This window comes from Panthera onca, chromosome B1 (assembly GCF_046562875.1).
Source record: "Panthera onca isolate mPanOnc1 chromosome B1, mPanOnc1 haplotype 2, whole genome shotgun sequence".
Lineage (NCBI taxonomy): Eukaryota > Metazoa > Chordata > Mammalia > Carnivora > Felidae > Panthera > Panthera onca.
The window spans coordinates 180,457,259-180,481,323 of record NC_138342.1 but is presented as its reverse complement, the minus strand read 5'-3'; the positions used below and the strand labels follow the sequence as shown (position 1 = coordinate 180,481,323).

The window sequence follows — 24,065 nt, the reverse complement described above, 5'->3', positions numbered from 1 at the left end:
TATTAAGTTTGACTATATTTCTATTTTTTATTTGATTTCTTTATTTTATACATGTTTCCCAGGATAGTCCACTGGTCTTACAGTCTGACAGGAATGTAACAGTGAATGCGAGAAATCACATGGGGCAGTTAACTGGACAGCTGACAGTAGGTGAGTCCTTTGGAGTTAAGATTGCTCGTAGCATCTTACTCCATTTAAAATTTGGGGATTGTTTAAATTGGGGAAAGCAAAGGTATATTATTTCTCTACTATAAAGCAGACATCCTTTTTTAGCCCAGTTACCTTGCACATGATTTGATATTTCATAAGTTAGTTATACTTTTCTCTATTTGCTAGTTCTTACTCTTGTCAGTGCGTTACTATGAGACAAGTACAAATATTTTGTTATTACTCTTAGGTTATGAAATAAAGCATTTTCCTAACAAAACATGTGAGATATAACATCATGTGGTCTATATATCCTTTGTTTTAGGTAAATCATTCCTAATAAATATTATCTGCTAGTAATAATTAGAAATGACATGGTTAGTTAAATATAACAAATCTTAGCATTTATCAATTACTTATGAATTTGGTATTGAGTTTATCTAAATTATAAGGTTTATATGCTTTAGAAGTTATGCTGATGATAAAATGTTATTAGTATTTTCTCATATTGTAAAGAAATTAGAGATTCATATTACATGGCATTATTATTTGACTTAATTTTTATAAGAAAAATGGCAAATAAAAAGTCAGTTCTAATTATGTAAAACAATAAGATTTGATTTATATGTAAATGCTAAATTATCTTTAGAATACTGTATTTTTCTGTGGGGAAATTACCTAATATTGATAATATATGTATGTATATAAAAGTATAAATAGCAAATTACAATTTGAGGAATGAGTTATCCTTATCTTAATGAGAAATTAATGAATACCTTAATACAAATGCATGTTTCCGGTATTTCTTTTTAAATTACACAAGTACATGGCATTTGAAATGTGAGGTTTGTAAATATGAATTTGACTGTCTACTTCCTTTGTAGGTATATGAAACACTTTTTGAAATGCTATTTGCCTTAATGAAGCCAAAAATGAAATTTATATTTTATCATACATGTATTTCCAAAAAATACAATTGTACTTTATTCATAATAATTGAATTTTATTTTATACATTGTTCACATCATTAAAGTTGGTCACTTGTCATCATTTGAATACTGGAGGAGAAAAATAAAAGGAGGATAAACTGAAAAGTTGAATAAGAGATAATATTAATGGGCAGTGATAGTTTTGTTTGTACTTACTTTTTTTTTCAGTAGTCTCCCTTATTTAAATTTAAGTTGCAAGCAATCATATTTGGGAAACTCCAGAGGGCTGCAATGTGGTCCTGCGGTGTAAGCATGAAAGAAGGTCCATAATGCCATGTCTATAACATTATCTCTGTAAAACATTAATGCTAATTAGATATGAAATAATTGGGATGTAATTCTTCTGAATATTTACTTTTAAAATCTGCTTAAAATCACAGTCTGATGCTTCATAGAAGATCTCATATCTCATCATAATTCCCCTTGTTTAATGCTCAGTAAATTTTAGAGAATACATGAAGTCCTAGGAGCTGCAAGCCTTTATTGTCACAATCATTTACTCATCTTTGATATTTTCATTTCCATTCATCAAAAATCAATGACATAGCCAAATTATATAGAAACCGTAATTACATTCTGCGATTTCTCACTTTTCTGTCTTCATTAATTCTTCAAAGCTTAAAGTCATGGCTGCCTTAGATAAGTCTTACTATGTGGTAATAAGGCAGAGTGTCATTTGCAAGAATTTAAACCAAGTGATATTAACATTTGGTGCTAATTTCCTCTCCATAATTCACTTTTTGAGGATTAAACGCCACATAAAATAGAAGCAACCAAGGGCAGCTTCTGCCCTTTTTGGTTTCTTCTGAGGTCTGAGGTGCTTGCCTTCCTTCATTGCCCAAGGGGATTTACAAGAGAGTCAGGGAGTGGGAGAATTGAGTAGCAAGGTGCCAGGACAGAGGCATCACTTCTGGGTCTGTGCCTCTTCTAGTACCTGTCAGTCAACTATACACTTAACCGTCAAATTTCATTTATTTATGATATGAGAAAATATGCTTGATAAGAAAAATTAGGCATCGGGATTCTGTAAGGAGAACTTCTTTCTTTGATTTGAATATTTGATTTGATTGGAATATTTTCTTTGTTTTCTTAAGATTTTCATTCAATGTATGCTAATAATAAAGTCCATATGATGAAACTGTAAATTACATTTTTATTTTTTAATGTTTATTTATTTATTTTGAGAGAGAGAGAGAGCAAGAGCAAGCAGGGGAGGGGCAGAGAGAAGGAGAGACAGAATCCCAAGCAGCTCTGCACCATCAGCACAGAGCCCCACATGTGGCTCCAACATGAACCACAAGATCATGACCTGAGCCAACATCAAGAGTTGGATGCTCAACTAACTGTGCCACCCAGGCTCCCCTAAATTACATTTTTTAAATACCATAAGTTTGAAATGAAATGAAATGAAATACTATAAGTTTATAAAGACATAAAAAATTAAAATATACATATGTACAAATTAACATAAAAACTACTCCATTCTTTATCCATATGGAAGCTATTTGTATCCTATATAATTATTAGTTACACCACACTGACTGGGGCACATAGGTGGCTCAGTCGGTTAAGTGTCCAAATCTTGATTTCGGCTCAGCATGATTTCCTGGTTCATGGATTTGAGCCCCGTGTCGGATTCGGCAATGACAGTGCAGTTCCTGCTTGGGATTCTCTCTCTCCCTCTCTCTCTGCCCCTCCCCATCTCGTGCTTTCTTTCTTTCTCAAAATAAATAAATAAACATTAAAATAAAAAAAAAAAAAAACACGTTGACCTTCCTGGGTGTAAAGATGTAAAGAGAAATGTGACTAATGGCATGATCCAACTATGCTTAAAGAGAAACATCTGAGCTTTCTATAGAAAACTAGGTTTTTTTCTCACATACACTGAACAAAATGTACACATCATCTAATAGAAGGAATACACTGTTTTTTTTGCATCTCTATATCAAAAGAGGCATGGGCCTGCTAACCATGGCTTGGTGCTTTAAAGAATGCACAGAATGTGACCACAAATGCCATTAGATAAAATAATTGTGGGAGCGAGAAATAGAACATGTTTCCCGGTTCAACTTAATTCAGGGATAAAAATTTAGACTCCTCTGCAAGAGATGATATATATGTCTATTAAGTATCCCTTATGATATATGCCTTCACCTGGGCTTGTTGTTGGTCAGATGAAGTGAGGCCCCAAATGTTACTTGTTTGTGGCTAGATCTTTTCGTTTCAGAAGTGAAGTGAACTGATGATAAAATTAATATCATTTAGTAAACAGAAGACCCTAATGAAGACTCTTAACTGTATCTATGACCTCTGCTCACCTCAGTATACTTCCAACATCCAAGACAGGGAGGCAGACAGACAGGCAGGCAGGCAGGCAGATACACACACACACACACACACACACACACACACACACACACACACATGCACGCACAGAGCACTCAGGCTTCCCCACAGAACTGGTGTAAGCAGAGTGCTGGGAAACAGCACCAGCACAACATTTAAAGAAACCTTTCAAGTCCACTACTACACACAGAAAAATTGATTGAGACATCAGCATCTTATTCACTGTAATATGCTACAAGATAATTGGAGTCTGAAAGCTTTTCCAAAAATATTTAATAGTCACCTATCATGGAAAAATAATCCTTCAATAATGCAAGCAGTGAATAAAACCACATAATTTCTAAAATTAATCACATGATTTAATCACATAATTTTATTTTTATTTTTTTAATGTTTACTTATTTTTGAGAGAGAGAGAGACAGAGTGTGAGCAGGAGAGAGACAGATAGAGAGTGAGACACAGAATCTGAAGCAGGCTCCAGGCTCTGAGCTGTCAGCACAGAGCCCAATGCAGGGCTCAAACTCATGAACTGCAAGATCATGACCTGAGCTAAGTCAGATGCCTAACCAACTGAGCCACCCAGGTGCCCCATAATCACATAATTTTAATAGTAACTATGTTACTGTTAGGAGTCTGTTATACAATGATGTTTATTAGATTGTTCAAACCATGAGCATTTTTTAATATTCCACAAATTTAGGTTAATCCACATACCCAAAGATTTCACAATACCTGTCACAAAATATGCTGACTAGAAAGGCACTTTGATTATGAGTAATTACTAAGAGATATTATAAATAAACCAAAGAAAAAAGAAAAATCAGAACATAAGTTCAATGAAAATTATTTTTAAAACAATTTTATGGCTTTTCGGTAATTAACAGTATTATGAGGATAATCATGTGATTTATATGCCAAAATGCTCTAGAAAAGTATATTCACCTAGAAATCATAATTTACTCAGAAACTAGTTTTAGAAAGGAGTTGTATTTTAATAGGTAAAAGCCTGGATTCTGGAGCCAACTAAGTCCCACATCTGTCACTTCCCAGCACTGTGACCTAATGCAGGTTACTCTGGGCATCTTCCATACTCCGGGTTTCTGTGGGGAAAATTGATGAGTATCCATATCATACAGTAAATGTGGGCATTAAATAAATGAATATATGTGAAGTATTTGGAATACTTCCTGGAGCATAGAATGCAGTATGTATATGTTAGTAATTATAATTTTTATTAGATTCGTATGTAAATAATTCTGTACAATTGACCAAGCTTCATAGTTTTACTTTTCTTATCTATAAAATGAGTATTATGCTAGATTGTCTCCGTGAATCTTTTCTGAAAGCTAAACTCTTTTACCTTGAGAGAGGAAATTAGTTAATGAATCCTCTGGTCCCTTAAATTCCCCACTATTCATCAGTCCTGGCAAGAAAAGGACAATCTGGTTTGAGTTTTTGACATCTTAGCCACAAATCATAAGTACATATTTTTCATTTAAAATAAAGAATATAGGTAAGCAAAACTAAATCAGCATCATTGCTCTTCTTACTTTTTCACCAAATTTTGGCCTATAAAAATATTTTTAATGATGTTATTTAAAAATTATTTTAAACCCATAAAATAATCCAATAAGTCCAATCAGTTCATTTTTGCCAATACTAAACATCAGCATGTTTTGTCCCTAAATGAATGGAGAAAAATGTAGATGAGGTTTTTATAATAAATATTTAATGACCCCTAAAGTGACATACCTTGCGTTAAAGCAATTACTGTGAACACCTGGGAATCACTTAATTGACTGCAGATGGTGTAGGACATATAAAAAGTAGAAGGTTACAGATTATTCTCACGTACCAAATTTATGTTTTTTGTCATTGAGTCTTTTTTTTTAACTTAAAGAATGCTGTAATAGTCTGGGATGACTTAATAAGAATGAATATTTTATGCAAAATAGGCCATGCAAATCTTGGACAATAGATCAACAAAACATGTAGTTTAATATTGCACAACATTTTAAATGATTAAATGCATTGATGATGTTTAAGAATTCATTGTTAGTATTAATTAATTAAACTAATATTAATCAATTTGAGAAAATATTACATAGAACCAGATGATTATGACATTAGAAAGATGGCATTCTTAAAATTTAGGATCCTTAATCTGGGTGACTCAGGTGTACCAAGAATTACAGTGTCTGAAGAAAAGACAATAATGTGCGTGTTTTGGAAAGTTGTATCATAGGAGCATTTCATGTCATTGTTTGACTATCCTGAAGCACTATGCCACTTTTGTGGTTTTACTTTTTGTTATTAACTTAAAAACAAAAAAAAATGCATTGTCCCAAATACTCCGTTAAATTCTCAAGTGTTTGTGGAGTTAGATGTGTGGAATCAAGGAACACTAAGAATTCTACTTCCTCGAGGACCTCGTTTGGCTAGACATTTCCAACCCATCCTGGCTTCCGTTCTCCTCCTTTCAGGTACCCAAGGTCCTAGTCTGGGACCAATGACTGCAGTCCCACAAGGCCAGCTCCACTTAGCAGTGCTCTGTGTCATGGATCTAAAGACCATCCCCGCAGGGTGTTGGCCTCTACTTCTCAAGAGCATGAGTAGCTAAGCTGCTAAAATTATCAGTGGATGTCAATGCTCTGATTGATCAGAAAGCATCTTTCAGCTTTCTCCCCTTCCAGGCAAAATATATGGTTCAAACTAAGGTCTTTGGTAATAATGCCCATAGTTGCCAAAGAAATACATCTGATCTTGAGTATTTCAGAATGAGGGGAATAGGACAAAGTGAGATATGGTGGTCCCATTAAGACATTTTGTAAACGTGGCATACCCTTCAGTTGTAGTCCTGCCTGGGCCAGTCCATCCCCTTATGTTATGATAAAGGGAGAAAATACATGTTCTTTTCAATAAATATAATGCAACAACTCAGTAAGTATTTTTAACTGTATAATATAGAGGAACGCAGTAAAGAAATGAATGATCATTTTATTAATTCTATGATTACATAAAGCTATTCAAAATATGCTATGACTATAGCTCACTGTTTTTATTTTAATACTAAGATTTTAAGAAAATAAAAAGATATATTACAGAGTTTGTGAAGAATAAAATTAGAATAAAATAAACAAATAGAAGGAGAGTGGTTTCTGACTTCATATTTTATATAGGTAATTAGAATTATAGCTATATGACTTATCTGAAATTAATGACTGTATAATTTATATACTGGACCAGTCTCTGTTTTTAATGAAGCTCCCTTTGTGGAATCTCAGAATTATAGCTTCATTTGAGTTTCATATAGAATTGACTTATTGAACGTGCAGTTTTGTATTGGTCTTAACAAGAAACTTGTCTTTGGAAATTTGGTTAATGGCGCATACTGTTCAAAAATGTAAGGTTATGGGACTCATTATCAAAAAACATCTGGTGGTAGGAAGCTAAATAAAATTTAGGGGTTCATACATATAGAGAAGATCATTTACTTCAGTATCAGGAGCCCTAGATGAGGTATTAGCCAAGCCCAGATAACTATAAAAAAATACGAATTGCCCGGTCATGGAATAGAGGAGATATACCATGGAGGGCCATTACATATGATGGTCTAGGTCTGTTAACTACATTAGCCTTTTTCTTTTGTTTCACTTTGGATTATGTGTCTATTCTTACGTGTAGTTTTGGAGAAATTACAAGTCAGATAATGCATAAACAGAAAAAGAAAGTATGGTGGGAATAGAAAACTGAGTATAAGAAGAGGGAAAAATGAAGAGCAGTTCTGTTTCCAACTATTTATTGGACTCCTGACAACATACTCCTCATAATGAGGAAAGAGTATTACCAGAATCTCTTAAGACTACTTTAAGATTTCTATCAATTCCTTAATCATCATTCTCTGGTTAAAGTATATAATCAGCTCAGTCCTTTTGCAACCTTTTCCCATAATATTCTCTTTAGATATTTTACCGTATTTTGCCAGAAATTAAGAATATCTAATTCTGTACATTCACTTCATGTATGTGGTGATCCAATTTTTAGCATGGTTTGTTTTAAATCTTCCATTCTGAGGTCACATGGCTGATGCTTTGTTTTCTAAATGCTCACAGACACATCAGTCTAACGTGTTTTAATATTCTATCCTCCTTTCCACCTTTCCCGAATAATTAAAGCGTGTTAACTCATTTGGAACCCATCTTCTCTCCTGTCATAACATTTAGAAAAAAACCTCATTTTTAATCTTATGTTGCTTTTCCAACCTTTATCATTTTACAAAGATTACTGAAAATAATTCATAACCAGTCATTTAAGTGTTTTGGGTGTGGGTGGGATAGGGCAGATGGTTCTAAGAATTAGCTTTCTTTCTTCATACTCTGTCTTCCTAGGTCTTCAAGACTGGATCTCCTTATTCCCCACATCAGAAGGCTCATTTCATACCCATTGTTAACCACTTTTAAATGAATCAATAAACTTATCAACAGTCTAAGCCACATTGGAGAATTTTGGGTAAATATGTGTAGAGAATAAGGCTTTCAATATTATATAATAAGACAATCATACATATTTTCACACTAAAAGCTCTGGGAAGTCATTAACCATAATAACTACAATTAATAAAATAACAGGTGCAGACAATAGCAAGTGATAAAATGGATGTAAAGGTACTAGAACTCTGGAACACTCCTGGGAATGCAAAAAAGATAGAGCTACTCTGAAAAAGTTTGCCTGTTTCCTATAAAGGCATACCTTGGAAATATTGCAGATTTGGTTCCAGACTACTTGAATTTAGTAAGTATTGCAATAAACCAAGTCAAACTAATGTTCTGGTTTCCCAGTACATATAAAAGTTATGTTTATTTTGTAGTTTATTAAGTGTGCAATAGCATGTCTTAAAAAAAAAAAACAGTGCACACACCTTAATTTAAAAAGGACTTCATTGCTAAAAACTACAAACCGTCATCTGAGCTTTCAGTAAATCATAATCTTTTTGCTGGTGGAGGCTCTGATGTTGATGGCTGCTGACTGTTCAGTGTGGTGATTGCTAAAGGTGAAGGTGGCCAAGGCAATTTATTAAAATAAGACAATAAATTTTGCCTCATCCTTTCATGAAGGATTTCTCTGTAGCACATGATGCTGTTTGATAGCATTTTACCCACAGTAGAGCTTTCATAGTTGGAGTCAATCTTCACAAACCCTGCTGCTTTATCAGCTAAATTTATGTAATATTCCAAATCCTTTGTTGTCCTTTCAACAATATTCACAGCCTCTTTACCAATACATTCTATCTCAAGAAAACTTCCATAAGAAGCAACCCCTCATCTGTTCAAGTTTGATCATGAGATTGTCTCATCTTCAAGCTCCACTTCTAATTCTAGTTCTCTTGCTGTTTCCACCACATCTGCAGTTACTGCCTCCACTGCAGTCTGGAACCTCTCAAAGTCATCCATGAGGGTTGGAATCCATTTCTTCCAAACTCTTGTTCATGTTGATATTTTGACTTCTTCCTGTGAATCATGAATGTTCTTAATGGCATCTAGGCTAGTGAATCCTTTCCAGAGGGTTTTCAGTTTACTTTTCCCAGATCCATCAGAAGACACTCGGTATGGCAGCTATAACCCTACAAAATGTATTTCTTAAATAATGAGACTTAAAGTTGAGCAAGTCCTTGATCCATGGGCTGAAGAATGAATGTTGTGTTAGCAGGCATGAAAACAACAACCATCCCATTGTCCATTCCCATCAGAGCTCTTGGATTACCAGGTGCATTGCCAATGAGCAGTAATATTTTGAAAGAAATCTTTATTTCTAAGTAGGAGGTCTCAACAGTGGGCATAAAATATTCAGTAAACTATGTTGTAAACAGTTGTACTATGACTCAGGCTTTGTTGTTCTGTTCGTACAGCACAGACAGTTTATTTAGCATAATTTTTAAGGGTCTTAGTATTTTCAGAATGGTAAATGAACATTGGCTTCCACTTAAAGTCACCAGTTTCATTAGCGTCTAACAGGAGAGTCAGCCTGTCCTTTGAAGCTTTGAAACCAGGTGTTGACTTCTCCTCTCTAGCTATGAAAGTCCTAGATGGTGTCTTCTTACAATAGAAAGTCCTTTCATCTACGTTGAAAATCTGCTGTCAAATACAGCCACCTTCACGAATTATCTTAGGGCATCTGGTCAACTTGCAGCTTCTACATCAATCCTTGCTGCTCCTCCTAGCACTTTCGTGTTATGGAAATGGCTTCTTTCTTTAAACCCATGAACCAACCTCTGCTGGCTTCCAAATTTTCTTCTGCAACTTCTTCACCCCTCTCAGCCTTCATAGGCTGGAAGCGAGTTAGGGCCCCGTCCTGGATTAGGTTTTTGCTTAAGGGAATATTGTGGCTGGTTTGATCTTCTGTCCAACCACTGAAACTTTCTACATATCAGCAAGAAGGCTGTTTCGCTTTCTTATCATCCACGTATTCATTGGAGTAGCACTTTTAACTTCTTTCAAGAGCTTTGCAATCATAGCTTGGCTAACTGGTTCAAGAGAGCTAACTTTCAACCTTGCTTGATGTTCAACATGGCTTCCTCACTAAGCTTAAACATTTCTACCTTTTGATTTAAAGTGAGAGATGTGTGACTTTTCCTTTCACTGTAACACTTAGAGACCATTATAAGTTATTAATTGGCCTGATTTAAGTGTTGTTCTCAGGGAATACAGAGGAGGCTTGAGAAGAGAGAAAAAGATGGAAGAATGGCCCCTCAGTGGAACAATTAGAACACACACATTTATTAAGTTCTTTGTCTTAATGGGCACGGCTTGTGAAACCCCAGAGCAATTATAATATATACCTGATCACAGATCATCATATATCCCTGATCACAGATTACAATAATACATATATAATAATTAAAAAGTTTGAAGTATTGTGAGAACTATCAAAATGTGACAGAGATACAACGTGAGCAAATGCTGTTTGAAAAATGACACCGATACACTTGCCATGGAAGCTGAGTTGCCACAATCCTTCAATTTATAAAAACCACAATACCTGCAAAATATGATAAAGTGAAGCACAATAAAATGAAGTATGTCTGTAAAGTTAGCAAAATCACACAGATATTGTTAATTTAGGAAACTTTTGATAAAGGATTTGGCAAATATCTAACTACATTTCTTTCTCAGGTATCAGAAAAGTTTAATAAGTGGTCATTTGCTGCCAAGATACTAACTTTATTGAAATAAAAGTTAGTTTAGATAAGTCTCATTTCAAGTTTTAAGATTAATAGAATAATTTGCAAAAAAATATTCCAGCTAGCACCATCATCACTAAAGCTTGCCCCATCTATTTTTATGTCATCTATATTCTTGAGCTAAGTTGTATGGTATACTCTTTAACATATAAGATGTAAGTATATAACTCCCAAATGTCTCCCTCTAACATTTCCTGTCTTCTCCTTCAAGCCCAAGAAAGTAACAAATCAACTGCTTTTGGCTGCTTACCTGAAGAACATACTGATCTCAAACTCAACATAAATTTACCAGTGGGTGCTTTCAAAAGACTAGCAAATAATATATATCTCCCCAGTTTTTAGTTTTAAAAGATGGTGGTAGTTAAGTTTCCTGTCAATGTTAATATTGCAAATTTGTAGAGTTTGTTTTTTGTTTTTTTTTTTTAGTTTAATGCAGCCTCCCTTTAAAAATCAGCTCCTCTTTATTTCCTTACCCATACTAAACTGATCATTTGGAATAGTCCTTTACTATTTTTTCAGAGCAACACTAAATAGGTCACCTCTGCTTTTGAATAAACCCCTTAAAACTCAATGAAAATAGAAATTATCTATGGTATTTGTCAAAATCACATCGATAACGAAGGGAACAAGATGAGTGCAAACAATGTGAAGCTACTGAAAATTAAACATACCCTGTTGAATAAAATGTATGCCTCTTAAGAGTAAGGAATTTCCAAGGAAAATGAGTTTCAAAGCAAGAGATGCTGCAAGGCTGATTCAGTGTCAAATAGAAGTTCATGAGGGCATTGGCTGAGCATAGAAAATTAACACTGACTGTGCCTCTTTAAAATAAACCAAAGGATTTTCTTTCCGTGCAGAATACTTAACGGACTGAGGAAAATGTTGGTAGGGTCATGGTAAGTAATAAGAATAAATCATTTTGAAAGAGAATCTCGTAAGTGTTTCGAAGAAAGAATATCATATGACGTTAGAAATAACTTTCTGATGACTATGCGTATAAATGGACTTTCTGGCCTCCTTCCATTCCGTCCATATCACGCTCATTCCCCCCACTGGTCATTTTGTAATTTTTATGATAACATTATAAAACTTTTTCTGCGCCAGAGCCTCAGTAGATTTAAATTTATACTTTTTCTTTCTTTCTGTGTAGCAGAGTCAGAGGAACCAAAATAAATATTTTAGTCTAACTGAGTTTTCACATATATTTATTTTTGAAGAAGCACAAAACGAAATAACATATACTGTACATGGACCCTCGGTTTTAGCACAAAGCCAAGAAAGGCACAAATAGAAAGTTTAAATGCTTTTCCAACTCACTGTGCCTGGATCTCTCTAGCCTTCAGAGCGGGAGATATTCCCTCTGCACCTGCTACAAGGTATCCACCCACCATAGTCTCAAGTGCTATCCTATCTGCTGACAAAAATACTATAGCTTACTGAAGTATTACCATTGATTTTGTTCTGTCATTGGTATTTCCACCCCCCAGTAAATCTATTCATGAATATATTAAAATAACAAGTAATGATCTACCTTGTCAGGAATAGTAGTTTGCATGTGGAAGAAGTAGACTTAAACTTGACAAGCTAGTTAGGTTCACATTGTATCATTTTCAATGGAAGTCTGAAAACTTGGGATATTACTTGTGACCGAGAGTCATTTTAAAAGTTTGAGCTCAGCATGGCACAGTGATGTTAAAGGCATGCTTTGTGATGCATATTAGAAATAAAGGGATGAACGGCAGTGTTTCTAGAGGTTGAAAGTGTGTGTGTGTGTGTGTGTGTGTGTGTGTGTGTGTATATTTATATATATAAATAAATAAATATAATATAAATAAATATATATAAATATATATATTTAATGTTTATTTTTATGAGAGAGATTGTATGTGTAAGCAGGGAAGGGGCAGAGAGAGGGGGACAGGATCTGAAGTGGGTTCCACGCTGATAGCAGAGAGCCCACTGTGGGGCCCGAACTCACAAAACCATGAGATCATGACCTGAGCCAGAGTCAGACACCCAAACGATGGAGCCACCCCAGGTGTCCTGAAAGTATGTTTTTAACATGTGTCTTAGTTGGGTCCCCTGGAAACAGAATTGGCCAGCTGAGTGCAGAAAGTGTATAGGAGAGGGCTTTTGAGAGAACACACGTAAGAGGATGAGGAAGGTGGGAGCACAGAAATGCAAAGGGGAAGAAGCTGACCCTTAATGTCCTATATATGAGGCCACCTCAGCCGATCCTGTGAGGAAGATCTAGGAACGCCACTGCTGCCAGGAAGTGAGCCTTAGTTCAAAGTGTCCTGGGAAGCAGGAAAGCATCAGAGTGAAGGCCGTGGGCCCTGGGCCAGACTACATGAATTTCAATTGCATACTATCATTTATCAGCTGTGTGATTTGGGCAAGTTACTTAACCTCTCTATGCCTGAGTTTCCCAACTGTAAAGTGGACAAAATGATGATACTTGCTTTGTAGGGTTATTTTGATAATTGAGTCGATGTTGAGTAAAGTCGTAAGCATTAGCAAAGTGCTAGCTGCTGTCATTTTTGGTAGTAGAAGTAGTTTCTTAGTGGGAGAACAGGCGGAAGATAATCTGCACTCAGAATTACCCTCATTTATATTGGATGGCGTAGATAATCACTCAAGGTAACATTTAATTCTAGCATCTTAAGTTTATTAAGTGTTATCACTTGATTTATCGGTGTAGGCAGGTGCTTCTGTGTGTCATGACATTCATGAGATTGCTGCTGGGCGATAAGCACAATTAAATTACCCGTAGCATCTGGCCCTTTAACCAGTCGCTGACAGGACATTAAGGTTTTATATTTGTTCCCTCTTAGTGTTCTGACATTCCAACAGCTCATTAATTTTGGTAAAAAATATACTATTCTTGATGTGAATGTTTTAGGTAAACATAAAAATAGTGAGTTTAATGCCTTTTATTAATTGCATTATTTCCCATTGGTATTTATTGAATATCTCCATTAAAAAACAATCTGAAGTCTATAATGTGCAATTTTTTTAAATTAAAGTTATCAGTTCTCCCCAGAGTTAACTTACAAATGCAAAGCAATTCAGATGAAAATACTAGTGGATATCTTGCTGGAGAAATATTTCAAAAAAATGTTATTGAAATGAAAAGCCAAAATAATTTTAATATATATATATATATCAAATCTTATAAGCACAATAACTAACACAGTTTGGTAGATAGATCAAGAGCAATAGAATGGGATGTAAAGCCAAGAAAGACACATATATCTACAATAAATCAATATAAGATAGATATCTTTTCTATTCAATGAGGGTATGAGAGGAGATTACTTATTAAATAATTGAGGTTGACATGATTGTTTAACAGTTTAGAGGCAAAAGTTCAATAAGTTCAGTCTCTATGTCTTTATACAATAAAACAAAGAACTGATCGTGGTATAAAGATATTATTTTAAATCTGAAACAAGTAATGGGAAAACCTATCAGAAGAGGTAACTGATCATGTGTGGGAAGATCTTCCAGAGTGTAGTCTACATCAGAATCTACAGAAGAAAAGATTTATTGATTTATATGCATGAAAGTTAAAAGTCTTCTGGCCATTATTCTCATCAACAAAAACGGAAGTAAATCTAAATATCAGCTGAAGCACTATCTCATTTGAACTTCTGAAAATGTCTTCCAGTAGGTGGCATCAGTACTCCCAGTGTCTTTGAGGATTCTTGTTATTGGCTTACACTTTCTCCAGGCTCTTCTGGTTTTAAGCCCCACTCCCACTTCTGGTTGGAATCCACACTGGACAGACTAACTGTGGGACTAGATCTATGTAGCTGTCATAAGAATTCATTCGATCAATGTGTGCAAAGCATATTACCTATTAAGTAGAAAGCCATCTATGCTAGCTTTTCCGTTATTATTTTTATTTCAGTGAGTTAGTTCAATAGTTTTATTTATTTAACAAGTATTTATTGGGTGCTACCATGTCTCGGGGACTGTGCTAGGAATGGAGATAATGGTGAGCAAATACAACAATGGTTGCCTCTAGTGGCCATTATAGATGGTAATCATAAAAATCATATCTAAATGTGACAAGTGCAAAGAAAGCATTTAGTAATACATAGTCTTCTAACGTATACTTTCCCAGTTCAGAGCTACCATTTTGCTAGTAAACAAATCCTCTTTCCCAGGTTTTACACACACACACACACACACACACACACACACACACACTGCCACATGTCCATAAGGCATTGCTTATACATTACCTTTCGAGTCTGTAGAAGAAAATGGCATTTTCATTTGTTGGCATTTTGTCTTTCAAGGCTTCTGGCCTCATTATTTCCTGAGCTCCCTCTTCTTGGGCTTCCTGAAATTCAATGTTCTGTTCTATACGAGGCTGACCAAATGCATCTTTTATTTCTACTGTTTCTTGACCTCCCTGCCCATGGCCAAATGCTAATGAAGATACTATCTCAACCATTAGAACATCTACACCAACATAAGATAACTTGTACAGATATGTTTGTCCCTCTTTGTTTCCCACAACTTTAGGTGGTGGAAATGGCTACATTTTGTTTTTAAATCAGATTGAGGAAGCTACCTTCTTTACCACCGCTTTTAATAAATAATTACATTAGTGGATTGAAATGTTCTGAAATATTTTTTTCACCACTTTTAATAAATAATTACATTAGTGGATTGAAATGTTCTGAAATATTTTTTTCATCTGTGGAAATGATATAGTTTTGTCTCCTTTATTCTACCAATAGGTGAATTGCATCATTTTTTTAAACTTGTATTTTGAAATAATCATAGAGTCACAGGAAGTTGCATAGAAGTGTACAAGGAGATCCCATATACCTTTCACCCGAACCTCCTAATGTTGTATCTTGTATAATTACATTGTATAATATCAGAGCCAGGAAAATGGGGTTGGTACAATACACAGAGTGTATTCAGATTTCACCAGTTTTACATGCACTCATTTGCGTGTGTGCAATTTTACCACATGTGTAATTTTGCGTGACTACGCCTACATCAAGACACAACTGTTCCGCCACAAGATTCTTTTGTGTTACTTCTTATAGCTCCTAATTTTTTATTGCCTTATTTCATTGACTACAATATTTAGAATTGCAGAGATTGAGTGGTGAGGGCCAACATACTTGCCAATGCAACTGATTTTAGGAGAAAACTATTCAATCTTGCACTATTCAATATTAAGTATAGGCTTTATTTCAAGTTGAGGAAGTTCCTCCTACTTCTGGTTTGCTGAGTGTTCTTCTCACATGTGGATGTTGGACTTGGACAATTTTTTTTTTTTTTTCTGCACCCACTGACATGAGTTGTCCTCTTTAGATTATTGGATTACATTGATTTTTTTAAAGTTGAAATAGCTTCCCATAACTGGAATAAAATCCCACTTGGTCGTTGAGCAGAATTATTTATACGTGTTGTTGGATTTTGTTAATATTTTGTTGAGGATATTTTGCAACTAAGTTCCTAAGAGATATTGTCCTTTGGATTTTTTTTTTTTATTGTCGTTTGCTTGCATGTGTGGAGGAGTTTTTGTTTGCTTCTTTCTCCCTGTATTTTTTACTATCTTTGGCTGGATTTGGTATTAGGGAAATACTAACCTGATAGAATGAGTATGGAAGAACTCTATCCTTTTTTAAATTTTTTGAAGATTGTATAGGAATCATCCAGACCAGAATTTTCTTTTTGGAGAGACTTTACATTTCATTTAGCATTATGGGAGTATTCAGGTCATCTGTTTCATCTTGCTTTGCTTTTGGTAGTATGTGGATTTTGAGAAGTTTGTTTTTTTTTTTTCTAAATGTTCAAATTTATGAGCATAGATGTGTTTATTGTGTTATCTTATTACCATTTTAATGACTGCAGCATCTGTAGTGATATTCCCCTCTTTAATTTCTGACACTGGTGATTTGTGCTTCCTCTCTTTTTTTTATCTTTTTTTCAGTTTTGAGAGTGTATTTAAGAGTGTTGCTTTATTTTTTTCCTCAGAGAAGCAGCTTTTGGATTCACCAGTTTTCCCTGTTGCTTCCCTGCTTTCAATTTTGTGGATTTCTGTTCTGTTATTTCAATCTTTCTTCTTGTTTTGGAATTATTTTGCTATTTTTTCCCGGTTTCCTTAGATAGGAACTTAGATTATGATATAAGAACTTTCCTTTTTGTTATAGTTAGTTTGTGATACGGGAAGCTTCCCTGCTCCCCCCCCCCCCCACTTTAGTGCTGACATTTTCTTTTATCTTTATGTATTCTATGTTTATTTTCTTTCAGTTCTGTATATATTTTTAAAATTTTCTGACAGTTCTTTGACCCAACATTAATTGATAAATGTGTTAATTTTTAAGTATTTGAAAAATTTCCTGCTGTCTTTCTATTATTGATTTCTAGTTTGGTTCCATGATAAACTGAAAACACATTCTGTATTATTTAAATACTTTAAACTTATTCAGATTGATTTTGGGACCCAGGATGTGGTGAAGGAGCACACACTTTTTGGCAGAGGTTCCCTGGGCACTTGAAAATAATGTGTGTTTTGGTTTTGCTTGGTAAAGTGTTCTATATATGCCAGTTAGATCCCATTTGATAGTGGTCTTCAGTCATTCTACATCTTGCTTATTTTCTGTCCTACAGTTCTGTCAGTTGCAGAGAGCATGGTGTTACAGTCGTTATCTATATAATTTGTGGATTTAACTATTTCCTCCCTCAACTCGAGCAGATTTTGTTTCATGTATTTTGAGGATCTGTTCTTTGGTTTGTACCAAAGATCATGTACCAGACCATGTACCAGAGATCATGCTTGTGATCTCTGTGTCTTCATAGAAGAGGGTTCCTTTTATCATTATGAAATATCTCTTTAGTGCCTGACACATAGCGTAATAGTTTGCACTCTGGATTTTGAAATGTCTCTTCTTGGGCCAATAACAGTCTTTAATCTGAAGTCTTATTTGATACTTATATGGACATGACTTGTTTTTTAGTTTTATTATTGTTACCGTACTATATATTTTCCATCCTTTTACTTTCCATCTACATATAATGTTATATTTGAAATTATTTATTTGAAGACAGCATATAGTTGGATCTTTTTTAAAATCCTTTCTGCCAATTTCTATTTTTAAATTTTAAAACTGTTCTCTTTTTACAGAATTATTGGAAAAATGGTACAGAAAGTTCCTATGTATGGCACATCTACTTGTTCCTATTATGAACCCTTACATTAACATGGTACATTTATTATAAGTAATGAACCAGTATAGATACATTATCTCTAGCTAAAAATCATATTTTTTAAGTTTGCTTAATTTTTGTTTGAGAGTGACAGACAGTGCAAGTGGGGGAGGGACAGAGAGGGAGAGAGAGAGTCCCAAGCAGGCTCCATGCTGCTGGTGCAGAACCTGACATGGGGCTCGATCTCTTGGAACCAAGAGATCATGACCTGAGCTGAAGCCAAGAGTTGGATGCTTTACCAATTGAACCACCCAGGCGCTGCTAGAGAAACAGGATGTTTTTCCTTAATATACTTTTTCTATTCCAGGATTCCATCAGAAATACCACATAACAATTAATACTCATGTCTATAGGTTCTTCTTGGTTGTGATAGTCTTCTCAGATTTCCTTGTTTTTGATGATCCTGACTGTTTTGCAGAGTACTGCTCTGCTATTTTGTAGCGTGTCCTTTAAGTGAGGTTTGTCTGACGTTTTTCTCACGATCACACGGGGGAATGTATTTGGGGGACGAAGAAGTGCCATTATCATCACACTGTATCAAGGGCACATATAATCAGAATGTTTTAACACTGTTGATGATAACTCGCTTACCTGGCTGAGATGATGTTTGTCCGGTTTTTCCACTGTAATGCTATTCTTTTCCTTTCCGTTTGTTCAATCATTTATCTATCATAGTAGGGACATATGAATAATATATTTTTATTCTTTGGGTTCTGATCCAATGTTACTATTTTCTTCACTATGTTTTTTTATTATTATCAGTTTTTTGGTCAGATGGTTGCAGCTTCAGCCCTTGGGATTATCTTTAGTTGGCTTCTGTGTCCTGTATCTTTTGACCTATACCCGTATTTGTGGTTTCATTTGTGTATGTATATGTGTTTTGGTTTTGGTTTGGTTGTTTTTGTTGTTTCTTATTTTCAGTCACGAAGAGATGCTCCAGGCCCATCTATTTCCTGCCTTAGTCCTCAAACCAGCCGTTCTTCCAAAGAGTCATGGTTCTTTTAAGCAGGGACATATTTGGAGATGTATGCTATGCATTTATCTATAAATATGTCTGCATGTAAGCATCTTTATATTAAGTCAGAAATGAGTTCATTCTCTCACTCTAGTCCTTAGCCTTATGGATTACTTTAGCCTCATTTTCTTGTTGATCTGTAACCTATCATACCAACACTGAGAGACCTGGTTTTCCCTATCTGCCATCCATTTATTAATTGTTCAACTCCAGCATGCATGTGTAGTGGTTTCGGGATTGTTAACCTCTACTCCCAAAGGAAAAACCTGTCTGAAATGTGTAGACTCATTTCCTTTTGTCTTACAGGCTTCATTCATTTCCAGTTACATGGGTCACACCTTCCCTCCAGTCCCCATTACAGAGGCTATTCCGTACATTTGTAATACATTTGGGTTCTTTCATCACATTAGGGGTTCAATCCTAGAATCCCCTAAATCTTCTAAAACATTTTTTTTAATTTGCATACATTAAGCTACTCCTTTTGTCATAAAGTCTCATGGGGTTTGACACATACTTAATTTCTTGTATTCACCATTATAGCATCATACAAAATATTTTCTCAGCCCTAAGAAATCTCTTGTAGTTTCCCTATTCTATGTTCCCAACAAACACGCATAGAACCCTAGGCAACCACTTACCTGTTTAATGGGTCTATAGATTCGCTTCTTTCCAGAATATGTAACTGCAAAAATTATATAGCCTTTCATACCGGACTCTTCACTTAACAATAAGCATTTAAAAGTCAGCCATGTATTCATTGTTTGACAGTCATGTCTTTTTATCCCTGAATAATATCCCACTGTAAGGATGTACCAGTATCTGTCTTTCAATTGGTGTATTCAGACCATTTTCGATTTTAATTAATTCTGGATGTGTTAGGTTAAAAAAATTGTTTTTTAATGTTTATTTATTTTTGAGAGAAAGAGTGTGAGCAGGGAAGGGGCAGCGAGAGAGGGAGACACAGAATCCAAAGGAGGCTCCAGGCTCTGAGCTGTCAGCACAGAGCCCGATGCAGGGCTCAAACCCACTAACTGTGAGATCATGACCTGCACAGAAGTCAGACTCTTAACCAACTGAGCCACCCAGGCGCCCCAGATGTGTTAGGTTTTAAGTCTAACATTTCATTATTTACTTTCTGTTTCTTACCTCTGTTCCTTGTTTCTTTTTCTCTTCTCTTACCTTCTTACAGGTTACTTGATCATTTTTTTTGATGATTCCATCTTGATTTATTTATAGCGTTTTTGAGTGTATTCTTCTATAAAGTTGTTTTACTGATTACACAAGATATTACCATGTACAGACATGACTTTTATCAGGCCCTATTGGCATCAACATTTTTCCACTTAACATAAAATATTGACACCGTGCTTTCATTTAGGTCTTGTTACCCTCTCTACTTCTTATATCATAGTATTATCTTCCGTGTTTTATGCACATACAGTGAGCACTGTATCAAATTATCAAATAATTATTTCAACCACCAAATAGGATTTAAGAAGCTCCTGGAGAGGAGAAAAATCGTTGGTTTTGCTTTGCCTCCATCTCAACCTATTGATAGTGATGCTATCAGACAGGAATGTTTGGAGGCATTTACCAGGGCCGTACCACGTATGGCAGCCCCGGCAGACATTTCCAAACCAGAGCCAATTTTGTGGGTGCCGTGTCCCCTTATTACACTGTCTTTTTTTTTTTTTAATTTTTTTTAACGTTTATTTATTTTTGAGACAGAGAGAGACAGAGCATGAACGGGGGAGCATGAACGGGGGAGGGTCAGAGAGAGGGAGACACAGAATCTGAAACAGGCTCCAGGCTCTGAGCTGTCAGCACAGAGCCCGATGCGGGGCTCAAACTCACGGACCGTGAGATCATGACCTGAGCTGAAGTCGGCCGCTTAACTGAAGTCGGCCGCTTAACCCACTGAGCCACCCAGGCACCCCAACACTTTCAAGATGCATGTCAGCATCAACCATCAGAGAGCTTGGAGGAAACAAAGTTAATTATTCACAAGTGCTGGAGGGTACACAGCACACCCAGGGTCACACGGTGAGATCATGGGAAAGGAGAAACAAGATTACTGAAGTGGTCAGTTATCTAGGTCTCCCGGGACTACTTACTTACTTATCGATTGATTGATTGATTGATTGATTGATTTTTACCCAGGGATGAAATAGTTATTTTTATTTTTATAAAAGGGAACTTCATGGGTAGGATGGCCTGGCTCTTTACATAGTTGTATAGCTTTTAATACATTTATGTGAGACACATGTCTTTGAAATGGATGTCTTTCCCATCAAAAGTTTAATGTCAGGCACTTAAGTTACACATATACTCTATATTTATCCATTCTGCTGTTTTTCTTTCCTTTCTTTTTTATTAAAAAAATTAATGTTTATCTTTGAGAGAGAGAGAGAGAGAAAGAGCATGAGTTGGGGAGGGACAGAGAGAGAGGGAGACACAGAATCTGAAGCAGGCTCCAGGCTCTGAGCTGTCATCACAGAGCCCAATGTGGGGCCTGAACCCACGAACCAGAAGATCATGACCTGAGCTGAAGTCAGACGCTTAACCGCCGGAGCCCCCAGGCACCGCTCCTTTCTGAAGTTCCATGCCGCCTTCTCATATTATAGCCTAGATGCTTAGAAAAGTTCCTATACTTTTTGTTGAGGCTAGATCTGTTGGTGGCAAAGTCTCTTAGTTTTTTGTCATTGTTTTGTTTTGGGATTTTTTTTTATTTTTGTCTGAGAATATATTTATTTCCCCTTTACTCCTGAAATACAGTTTTACCAGAGACAGAATTTGAGGTTGACAGTTATTTTGCTTCAGCACTTGGAAAATGTTGCGTCTCTTGTTTCTGTTCTCCATGGTTTCAGATAAGAAATCACTGTCATAAAAATTGGTTCTCCTAAAGGTAGTGTCCCTTCCCCCTGGTTTCTTATGAGTTTTGTTATTGTTGTTGTTCGTTTTTAGTTTTCAAAAACATAATTATCATATGCCTCATATAAGTCTTGCTTTTATTCTGTTTTAGCTTCTTGAATTTGTAGCTTATTTCCTTCCCCAAACTTGGGAGCATTTCATCCATTATTCATGTAAATACTTGTTTAGTCCCTTGTTGTTTCTACTCTCCTCTAGTACTCTGATCATACAAATGTCAGATCTATTGTTTTTTCCCCACAATCCCTGAGAATCTGTTTACTGCTTTTGGCCTATTATTTTTCTGTTGTTATAATTAAGAATTTTGTTGATCCATCCTGAAGTTCACTGATTATGTCCTCTGTCATCTCCACTCCACCCAGCCCACCCGGAAAATTTCTTTTTTAATTTTCATTAGCATAGTTTTTAGTTCTATAATTTCCACTTGGTTCTTTATAATAACTTGTATGCCTCTACCTCAGTTTTTTATTTTTATTTGTTTCAGGAGTATTTGCAATTGCTTGTTGAAGCAATTTTATTACGACTGCTTCAAAATCCTTGTCCATTAGTTCGGACCTCCAATTCATCTCATGACTGGCTTCAGTTTGACTGTCTCTTCTCATTTGAGCTGTGTTCTTTGTATGATGAATAATTTCCAATTGCATCCTGGGCATTGTGTATGTTACCTTAAGAGACTCTTGCTTCCACTTAAGTCTTCTATTTTAATAAGCAGCAACCCTGTTTAGGTTTAGTGTGTAAGTTCTGACCTACTTCGAGGGATATAGTTTCAATGACGATGTGGTTTGCTGAGCTCTTGCAATGTTTTTCCGGCCTGCTTCTTTTTTCTCTCTCTCTTGGTCTTGCTGAAACTCTTGCTTGACCCACTACTGGTGTCACCTGAGGGGGCAGAAGCACCTTTATGGGTCACTCAGTGTACACAGATAAGGAGTTGGAGATGCCAGGCACTCAGGACAGAGAGTGGTTCCCTTGACCTGTTTTTCAGCTGCTTATTCCTCTTAAGCTTTTCCTGCAGTCTCTGCCCATCCTACCAGGAAAAGGAAAAGTTGTGTGGGCCACCTTCTGCTTCTTAGGGAGGGAAAGATCAAGAAATGCCAGTTCTGGGTTGCGTCTTGTTGGTAAGGGAAGGGCTGGGTGGTGATGCCGAGCCTTGGGTCAACCACTGCTTCAGGATGGAGGACTGAGGAGACGTGGCCATTACGAAGTAAAGAGAACTCTAAACGTTACAGAAATGATAGACACGAGGAGCAGCCACTCTGCTCGCCCTGAGCTAGATGACGCCAAAGAGAACTCGCCGCTCCTGTGTGCCAGGACTGAGACCCAGAACTTGATAGAGTGTTCACTGGATGGCAGACACTTCAGTGACACTTCATTGGTACTTTGGACATTTCTCCCTTGAACTTGTGGGGAAAGTACCCTTTAGGATAGGTGCTAGAGAATTTTGTTCGCAAGGAGATGTCTCACCTGAGGCCGTGTGCTATGAAATTATTTGTGGAGTGGTATAGGGGTGTTAGGTGAGCTGCTGGCCACTGGGTACTGCATAAGCCTGGTGCTGGGGCAACTGCATGTATTAGGAATCTTATATGAAAAAAACATCCTTGCTGCAGGAACTGGACACTTCCGTGACTGCCCACCGCAGGAGCATGAAGAGCTAGCACCACAGACCAGGAGGCAAAAACGTATTTGACTCCAGCCGTATTGCTCTGGTACCCTCTACTGACAAAACATAACATCATGCCAGCTGGCAAAGACAGATTATGCAAAGAGTCCAGATCCATTTCCACAGAACAGACAAAAAGAGAGAATTTAGAGCTGAGAAACAGCGAGTGGATAATTGGCACACTCCTTTGGGGAAACGAGAACATCCCAACCATGTTTTGGCGTGGTGTTGATAGTAATTAAGTTGGGTTTCTTAGTTCAAACCCAGTGAGTCTTTCCAAATGCAATCAGGAATGATGTTAAACTGCACTGAAAAATACTGAATAGAGGAAAAGCAGTTAATGATTATTTCAGTAATCCGTGCCTACAGTTATAATGCAGTTACCTAACTTGTGGCAAAAACAACAACAACAACAACAACAACAACAACAACAACAAACGATGCCTACCTACCACATAGTAACCACAAAGTAATATCTTTAAAATAGATGTGAAATGAAAAAA

At 36.1% G+C, this 24,065-nt stretch overlaps 1 protein-coding gene across 2 annotated transcripts in view; it reads left to right on the top strand.

Annotated features, from left to right (window-relative positions):
* Positions 1 to 24,065, top strand: part of SGCZ (sarcoglycan zeta) — a 1,087,629-nt gene that overhangs the window by 960,801 nt on the left and 102,763 nt on the right. For both annotated transcript variants that reach the window (XM_078445396.2, XM_078445397.1), the window contains exon 4: positions 63 to 150. In XM_078445396.2, coding sequence (XP_078301522.1) covers positions 63 to 150 — 88 coding nt within the window. The remainder of the gene's footprint in view (positions 1 to 62; positions 151 to 24,065) is intronic.